We start from the raw sequence: 9,802 nt of genomic DNA on the forward strand, positions 1-9,802 counted from the left end.
AAGTCCGCAGCATCACATTTCCTTATTGGCACACTGACAGCTAGCTTTTTTTTTATTCCATCTGCAATCAGCCTCTTGGCTTTTATCAGATTTGAGGTTTGACAGCTAGCTTTGCGTCTACAATATAGTTATATATTACCATCGAAGCCTACTTTTATGGGTACTTACCATCCGAATAGCATCACAATGTGGGATCGGCCAATTTTCCAAACTAATTCGTAATAAGGGCCCTTCAAGAAAAGAGCGTACTAACTGAACGACTGTAAAACTGGCAGAGCCCGTTTGCTTGTGTGAATGGGCGACCGTATTTCTAACATCAGTTGAGCCCAATGCCTGTTTGCCCCCGGTTCTATAAAAATATTAATACATACATCTTTTTACATTAAAAGAAAGAATTTTCGTACTCCCTTACTGGTTTTTATTCCTTACATGACACGGAAATTTTTAATATTAAAATAGGTATTTTGTCTAAATGCGTTCCAAAGTACGTCTTTTATCTTTATATTTACCCGAAGCAAAGCCCTTAGAATACTTTAAAACCTGTAATCATGTTGGTAAACATTGATAATAACGGTAGACAAATTTTCTCTTACGTACTATGACTAAGCAGCTGTCAGTGTCAAATAATAAAACTAATTATGTATGCCTCTAACTATACGCTTTTTTATTAGATTTTGATTTGGACGAAAAGAGTTATTTCCATCCGAAATTGTTAAAGTACCGTTGGAAGGTTGTCGAGAGACTCTTTTCCTCCAAACAAATAATAGGTACGCATGTTAGAGAACTCTTTTTCTTCTCGATTGGCTGTTTTAGTTCAGAATATGCCTGCTTTAGCCTTCGAAAGTTTAACTTTAGCTTAGTGTAGTTAACTCCAAAGTAAACTAATATTGAGCCGTGTTTGAACATACACAACGTACAAATCTATGAACAAACATAAATTTTGAAACATAAATACTCAAGCTCTACACGTTCACACGATTAAAACTTGTCGCATACCTTTTGTTAATTAAATTCAAAGTAACACCAAGATAAGCTTCAAATTATAATTGAAGCGACCTTTACGTTGTAAGTGATTTAGCCCTGAGACCAAAATCCCGAGACTTTGGGATAAATAAAGTTTCAACGGGATTTTGTGGGCGGATTGACAGCGGTCGGCACAAATTGCGAATGAAACTACAAACTTTTATACGGACTCTGATTACTCTGAAGTTGGATATTTGCGTTTTTTGACGTCTTTTAACTTTTTTTGTTACCGATTAATATTTCTATACATAAAAGTAAATCACACAACACGCATTTGGCACAACAGAACAATGGAAAACGTAAACTTGTGATAGGCATGATACCAAACAAAAAACACAGCAAAACCACACCGAAGCTACGTATTTATGTGCTAGAATAATCATTAGGACGAACCGTCGGAGACCACAGAGCCGATACGATACAAATACCTTCCCGCTGCGGCGTCAGCGGTGATAGACCGCGTGGTGACCACGGCTAGACGACCGCGAAATATCTCCGTGGGTGCGCTGTGGTCACGCACTCAGCGGCATCTGCGACTCGCCCTGCCCTCTATCTGCTTCAGGCAAGAGAGGGACCCCAGAGTGGCGCCCTCTGACACCACTAGCGTGTATAAGGGAGAATATTTTACCAACTCCTACATGGTACGCCGTCACGGTGTAGGTGCGGCGATTTTCAGAGCAGGCTTCGTGGTCGACATGACGGATGGCACATAGGGATTTTACACATAGGAACTACTCCGGCTCGAAGGACCAGAAATGTACACGCACAATCACAAAGCTCTGTCAATCGCCAAAACAACCGATGCACGATTGCTGAATGTGACTCTTCACTGGTTTTGGACGTACACCGTGATGGTTATTAGAATGTGAACACTGTGCACTGTCACTGAATTTGTAACTGTTAATATCTCATCGACACTTAGGGGAAATAAATTGCATACTATAAATTTTAAATGTAAATAATTTCAGATTTTATTTTGAGTCTATAGCAGTTACAATAAAATTATTACACTATAATATAGCACCACGCATAAATTTTCAATATGTCAAAAAATTGCTTTTAATAAAATTCCCCAAGCAAATTAATTCTCGACTTAAGCATGGCAAACCCATACTTAAAATAACAGAGCTTGTTGTCGCGGCTTTTATTGAAACTGTAAAATAATGTTTGTTTTAATTTTTTTAACTTTGAGTTTGCCTTTGTGGCGTGAAGTTGGGATATCCTAACTGTGAATACTGACTTGATCTGTGGAATTTATCAAATTTTGATTTTGGTCATCCCAACTTCCGCCGCTGTGTGTAAACGTTCGCGTGCCTTGATCGCGTATTGGAAAACCAGGAATACACGGAGGAGTTCCGGGACATCGCCAAGGGCAAGTCGAAGGAGAGCCTGCCCACCGGACCGATCACCTTACTCAACCAGCGCCCTGTCAGCGAAGACGTACGTCTTTACGCCCACTTACTTCATTCGACATTTCCAGATAGACCATTTTAGATGAATACAATGAGAAAGGATGTCGAGTGGAGTAATTTAAGCGATTTGTTTTACTTTTAAACACGAGAATATTTTGTTGGTCGATAGTTGAAATCAATAAATCGTGTACTAGATTTAGATAGACGAAACAAAATATATCAGTGTACCTCAATAAAGGGCTAAGCACATTTTTTCTATTGTAACGCGGTGATTATACAAGTACTAAGTGTGATTAGGCCCGTAATGGGATTTAAATGAGAATGAAATTTTAAATGCTGTTTGCATGTTTATATATTAATTTATATGATAGATATTTAGGGAGCGTGGGTCATTCTCATTTCGATCTATATAGTTTATTTTTATCAATGTTGCATGATTGTCGCTTACGATATGCATATTGGCACGATTATTAACACGACCAAATCGATTTGTTTTGTATCGCAAATATCTAATTATGAAATATCGATATACAGGAACTCCCGCCAATCACAAACAACAAAGTGAAGGCAAATCACACGGAGCCTGTAGTACAAGTGAATAACGCGCCGTCACAGAACAGCACAGCCAACAATACCATAGACAAGAAATCTATCAGTGCACCGATCGCTGTCACGTAAGTATTCATTCGCTTTTTTGTTTATTCCAAAATTTAATTTATTTTATTTGATTTCATAAAAAGTAATACAGTCTCTCAACTTCAACGCCCAATGGGACCTGGATATATTTCTGTGTCTATAAAGATTTAAAAAAAGTTAAATACATCTAAAACTAAAATATGTACTCTATTACTCATAGTTGTAGTTGTAGAGTGTATCATTGAATGGAAGGCAAGTTAAACCAATCATAGCCGAGTGATTTCCACGGTTTAAGGGTATGTCGTTAAATCGAGGAACGTTACAAGTAGATTTTTAGTTAACAGTGTAGATGGTTTAAAAAGTCAGTTAAAAATGAATAAATGGGTGAGCAAAGACGAAACCACTGTGAAATGCCTTTAATTCTGATTAGCGAACATAATCTTGTCTGACACGAGTTCGTTCGTGCGTCATACGTCTATTTGACCAATCACGAACGCAACAGTTCGTCTTACGTCAAATGGGGAATGTTGCCTGAAGATCATCGATAAAGTTACCTAGAATATTCCTTCTCTATCCATATTTTCCTACTCCTAATCCTGATCCGTGTCCTAGTATTGAGCGTTTGGAGATCTACACGTGTTCGTCTACGTCCCATGCGCCCGTTCGCCTTGCGGTACGATCGGACAGGACGCAACATTCACGATATACTGTATGTGAAGTCAATGATGGGTTCGATTGGCAGTTATGTATATTTTAACAACATATTAGTTTTTCCAATCCATTTTTCTAAAACCAGCAAGTTTTCTCAGAAATTAACTATTGTATTTTGTGTATCCAATTTTTGAATTTTAATTGAAGATTAATTTGTAACTGTGCTACGTAAGGTTGGCGATTTCATATTTTTCATAATATTTGGTTATACACTTTTTATATTTTAACCATCATATTTCATTTTTAGTTCTATGCCTAAATAGGGTTTCCTGGAAGAGATAGATTTAGAGATAATTTTTATGTATTATGTTATTTGTTTTTTTATAAATGTAACTAAGTGTAAAAGAATAAATAAAACTACATTAGTAAGGAATACTCACCGAGTACTCTGAAATCATCACTTTCTTTTCTGAATATATAATACGTGCATGTTTGTATTTCAGGAACGGTACAGCATCAGCACCAAAATCCAACAAGGCATCGCCCGTGAAGGAACCAAGCCGGCAAGATAATCCATTCGAAGAAGAAGAGTGGGAGGAAGAGTCTGGAGGTCCGTTGACGGATACGGGTGAACCGGGTGTGCCCGTGCGAGCTTTGTATGACTACACTGGCGCTGAAAGTGACGAACTTAGCTTCCGGCAAGGTTAGTACTGCTGTAGGCTTCAATTTGATCTTTTCAGGAAAATATACGTTATTATAACAAAAAAAGTGCGTGCGTACAAAGTACACGTTAGAAGTGAAACATCTTTGTAAATTATTTATTACAAGGGTAAAAGTCCCAATATATGATCATGTACCAGTATATGATCACTCCATGTATTTGTGTATCTTTATTCACACTATTTACTGAACTAGACTTTATGCGGCAGAATTGCCATCTAAAGTTCTAATATGTAACTACTAAACGAATACATAAACCTATAGCGTGTATTCTTTCTCGATCTCCCTTTCCCTCTCAATCTTTCTCACTATAGCTCTCTACCTACTCTCGCTCTATAGCTATTAGCTTCATCTCTCCCTTTTCTTCGATAAAAAACGTTGCACATTTTCGTGACGTTCCTTAAAAATCTTACCCTCATGCGTCTATTATTTTTTCCAGGTGACTTATTCGAGAAACTAGAAGACGAAGATGAGCAGGGATGGTGCAAGGGGCGAAAGGATGGCCGAGTGGGGCTCTACCCCGCCAACTACGTGGAGCCAGTGGGGCATTAACGCCCTATTGCCCCTTACCCTAACTGCGCAACAAACACTCGTGAAAGTGCCGCGAATTATTTAACACCACATTAAATCCTGAAGCAGGTCATTTTAATATATTTAAGTTGAATAAATTGTTTAAAATAGACTTAAAGAAATATTAATTATTAAACAGTTGGGTAGTACGATTGTATTATATTTTTATTAGAGAAGTTAAATGTCGTGGCATTTTCGCGAGAGTAAATTTGGACGTATTGTGACGTCACCCGACTTTGTAAAATGACGTAACCGACTCTTTGTATTGTGTATTAAAGTTTATTTACTATTCAATACTTATCGAAGCGTTGTAAATTAGTAAATTATATTTAAAATCGATTAGCGGAAATAGCAAAGGTATTTGTTGCGTTGTGTTATAATTGACGACTAGACATTTAAATAGCAGACGAGTGTTGAATTACATTCAAAGTCTCCTACGCCTTAACGATTCAATCAAATATCTTGTTTGACAAATTAATAAGATGGTCAAAAATAAATATAATAGAAATTTTTAGAAAAGCATCTACAATTCATTAGGGGCTGTCCTTTAGTCACGTGAGGTTCGAAAGGGGGGGGGTGGGGTTCGGGGTGTAGTCTTAAACCTCACTTTTATCATGGGGAGGGACGGGTTAAAAAATGTTATAAAAACATCACGTGATTAATGGGTAGCCCCTTAGTTATTGATGTAAACTCAAATCGAGTTTCTAATAAACTTTAATAGCTGACTACGCGTAAGCAAGCAATATAAATAAATGTAAAAATGTTGTCAATAAACTGAATTTAAAAAAGGGGCAAGTAGGGCTCTATCAGGCCACGTAAAGCCAGTGGGGCATTAAAGCCCCTTATTGCATATACTTAACGTATTCTATATATTATTTAGCCTTTTCACTAAAGGCGTATGAGATTTTGATTTTATTTTAAAATTCAATTGAATATTAGAGTTGGGTGTAGAATCAATGCAAGACTTTTTTAAGTTATAAATGGCTCTAAATTGGCTTAACGAGTGATATACGCGTGTGTTTTGACGTCGTTTTGAGCGCGTTTTTTTAAAGCTTTTAACGTGCACCTGAACGTTTTTTACTCTTGAATTTTATACGGAGTTGGAACGGCCAAGGGTATTTTTCGAGGTTATGTACACGGAAACCAAAAATTTGAAATTGTAGAGCGGGTGAAGGGTTTGATGGCCTCTCGGCGCTTCGGTTTAGAGAAATGATCGGTTCGACCGACGACTTGAAGCCAAAAATGTACGCTAACGCATAGTTCTGTACATGTCTCGTAGTGTATTTATTTCCTGTATATAAAAGTATTTACGAAGCGAAGGGAGCCCTTAGATGTAATGTATTAATGTTTTCCTTTTGTTTTATACCTCGTTTTATTGTTGTATCGTAAAGTAGCAACGAGTCACTAGTTGAGGCCGCGTATTCTTGACTTGACGCGCCGTAGTTTTATTGTTTGTTATAGGTTCAGAGACCACTGAGAAATTCATTGTATATTATTATCAGAGAGGGTGGCTACGGACCACATATGTTAATATATTATTAATATTGGTAAAATAAATTGTTACAATATGATTTTCGTTGTTTTATTTAGAAATTCATATTTAAGACTGAGATAGAGCAGTTTTATTTGAAACTCGTAAATAAAAAAAAGCCTGCGTACAAAGTTGTACACGTGTCAGAAGTGAAACTTCTTTGTAGATTATTTATTCCTAAGTTCCAATACATGGAGTGATCATGTACCAGTATATGATCACCATGTATTTGTATATCTATATTCACACTGTATACGTGCAAATGATGATATAAATAAGTAAAGAACCAGATTTTTTATGTGTAGTCTTTACTAAACGAATACGTGATGCAATAGCGTATATTGTTTCTCGATCTCCGTTTCTCACTCTCTCTCAATCGCTCTCTCCCTTTTCTTCGACTGAAACGCTGCACATGTTCGTGACGTTTTACCCCCATGCGCCTAAAGTTTCACTTTATAAACGTTAAGTTGTGGAACGACGGACGTCGAGGTGACATGGGTGGAATTTCGTGTTCTGCCTCGACGTCCGATTATAAAACTCAGCTGCAGTTATTAATCCGAACACTCCATGGTAAAATCTGTAGAAGATGCAGTGACCTCCACGTCTACCCAACGCCAAGGGATCAAGCAGTGCGGGGAGCTGACCGCCCAGAAGTGTGAATAGCACTTATTGTGGGGTTGAATTTGCGCTTTATGCAGATGCAAGCGGGGTCCCGGAGTACCTGCTTGCCTTACCTTTTCGATGTTTATTTAGGTTTAAAGACATTTATTCTTATAATAGATATTAGTCACTTACATGAGAACACTTATAATTATGCTAACGTTACAATTTGAAAAATAAAGAAACTTGGTAGTACTTGGATGAACTTTCATTTCCGTAGATTGGGATCACTGAATTTTAATCTTTTAATCTTAATTTAAATATTGCTAGGCTGCCTGCACTTTTTACATTTTTTGGCAGTCTATCCCGCAGTACTCCCCCAACGCTCAATGTTTTTTTGCCGTAATTGGTTCTATACTTATAGTAGGGGAGCCCACGATGCTAAATGGGGATTTACTCGAGCGTCGTGGAGACCTATTGGGTTGCAAAGCTTAGATGATAAGAAGAAAAAAATGTTATATGATATATACCTTTTCATCGGTAGGGAAAGCGGCTATAGGTTTTTTAAATATATAAAAAATAACTGTTGCATGGATATCCTCGAGCGCGTCAGATATTGATAGCATCAATGGCCTACGTATTTTTAATAATGTACGTAAGTTAATCTGATCGTTTGCATGATGCGGGTGGTTGTATGTGAGGGTCGAAAATGAAAAAAATAAATTTAATCATCATCAAGCATCAGATTTTCTAAGGGACTGTTTAGTACACCAAAAAAAAGCTCTCATCCACTAATCTGACGATTTCGATGGGACACAAACTCGCAGCCATTTTCATAAGGTGCAATACTCAAGCGCGTCAGATTAAGATATATATGGTTCATCTTAATGTTCTAAACGTAGGTACTGTCTCAAAATCTGACGATTATCTAGAGGGATTTGCCTGATCTGACAAAAAATTTTTAGAAAAACGGTTCACTCTAAAGGCCATCCCTGCAATTCCATTCCTGGACGCTTAAAATTGTACTTATGAGCTCGCTGAGTTCAAAGAAATAATATTTCTATGCATTTGAGCTCTCCCAGCTCGAAAGTCTGATAGAAGTTTCATAGAACACTATTTTTGAAATTTTCAAACCCCAATAACTTTTGAATGGATCAAGCAATTTTCCCGCGGTTGACGGCAATGGACGCATTTTTTAAGCTCTAATTATTTGATTTCTATATATATATATATATATATATATATATAATCAAAAACGATAATCCGATATGAAATGTTTTTTTTCGGTTTTCTTTCGTTCACGATATCTCTCGAACGAATCAACCGATTTTGACCAGTTTGGTGGCGATCGACGTCGTTTTTCAAGCTCAAAGGTGAATTTTTGAAGTTGATGGATAAAGCCGTTTAAAAGTTATTGCAAAAAAACACTTAAAAAAAAACAAATTGTTATTTATTAAAATTTCTCAGAATCTATCTGTCCGAATCGGTTCAAATTAACATGAAATCTAATTTTGAGGGAAACGCGGAGAACGAAATGTAGGCGTCACGCAGCTGCACGCGTTTATCGCACGAACTTTATTGACGAAATTTTGTTATTTCGGCTTGCGGAAATCGTCAGATTATATATTTTTCAATATTCTTCAATTATTTCACTCAAAACAAAAAAAAAATATCTACGCTCGAAAATGTCAAGATGACGTTTTTTTTACAACTTTGCTGCCCTCCCCTTTTTTTACGTCACTCTTAAATTGTCAGATTAGTGGAATATACACTTTTTAGGATGTAATTAACTCACACTACCTTAATCTGACGCGCCCGAGAATTTCTGATGATCAATTTTTTTTACTAATCTGATCCTGTATCCTTCACGGGTGGCCTTATATAATATGGGCCTCATGTTTGGTGGAGATACTTAACCGGGTACAAGGTATCCCTCTGTATATTAATCTGCCGCGCTCTAGTAAATCCCGAAATCCCCGCTTGGGCTCCCCTACTATTAGGTAGAATTAAATTATGAGGGCGTCGTGAACTGCGCTTTTGAATTTGATTTATTTTAGTGAATGTAATGTTAGTGTGTATGTAGTCATTTAAATTTTTATGGATTAATAAGCTGATATTGTATTGAAATAATTGTTTTATATTCATCAGTTTTGTTTCTGTGTAGATTTTTTGTGTGGAAGTTAAGTATGGGTAATGAAAAAGCAATTTAATTACTTTATTTTGAGCAATTTGAAGATTTGATATGTTAGTTTTAGTCGCAGCTCCCCAAATTTCAATTAGGTAAAGAAGGTGTGATTTAGCCAAGGAATTATAAATAAGAAGACGGACTTTACGAGGAAGGCTCTGAACTATATGTCTATGGGAAACTCTTAGAGAAGATAATTTAGTTATTAAATGATTTATGTGCGTTATCCATGTTAAGTTATTGTCAATATATAACTACAGTTCGGGTCAAGATTGTTAATAACATTGCTAATTTCCTGGGCAGAACACGGTGTAAGTGTATTTAAAAAAAATGTATGTTTTTATTAGGTAAGGTGAGCTTGAAAGTGTTTTGATTGTTACGGAGAATATTAGCAAGATTTAACCCTATAGTAGAGAAAATGTTATTAAAAGTTTCACAAATCAGAATTGGATCGGTTATTATAGATGAATTAAC

The 9,802-nt window shown here is 36.6% G+C and overlaps 1 protein-coding gene across 3 annotated transcripts in view; it reads left to right on the plus strand.

The window, feature by feature from the left end:
* Nucleotides 1–6,583, plus strand: part of LOC110996841 (protein kinase C and casein kinase substrate in neurons protein 1) — an 84,112-nt gene extending 77,529 nt beyond the window's left edge. For 2 of the 3 annotated variants that reach the window (XM_022264707.2, XM_022264706.2), the window contains 4 exons: nucleotides 2,362–2,463; nucleotides 2,970–3,109; nucleotides 4,226–4,425; nucleotides 4,882–6,583. In XM_022264707.2, coding sequence (XP_022120399.1) covers nucleotides 2,362–2,463; nucleotides 2,970–3,109; nucleotides 4,226–4,425; nucleotides 4,882–4,994 — 555 coding nt within the window. In that variant the 3' untranslated portion in view covers nucleotides 4,995–6,583. The remainder of the gene's footprint in view (nucleotides 1–2,361; nucleotides 2,464–2,969; nucleotides 3,110–4,225; nucleotides 4,426–4,881) is intronic. The other variant, XM_022264709.2, reaches the window with a different exon arrangement.
* The last annotated feature ends 3,219 nt before the right edge of the window (nucleotides 6,584–9,802 follow it).

Source organism: Pieris rapae, chromosome 16, assembly GCF_905147795.1.
Source record: "Pieris rapae chromosome 16, ilPieRapa1.1, whole genome shotgun sequence".
In the NCBI taxonomy this organism is placed as follows: domain Eukaryota; kingdom Metazoa; phylum Arthropoda; class Insecta; order Lepidoptera; family Pieridae; genus Pieris; species Pieris rapae.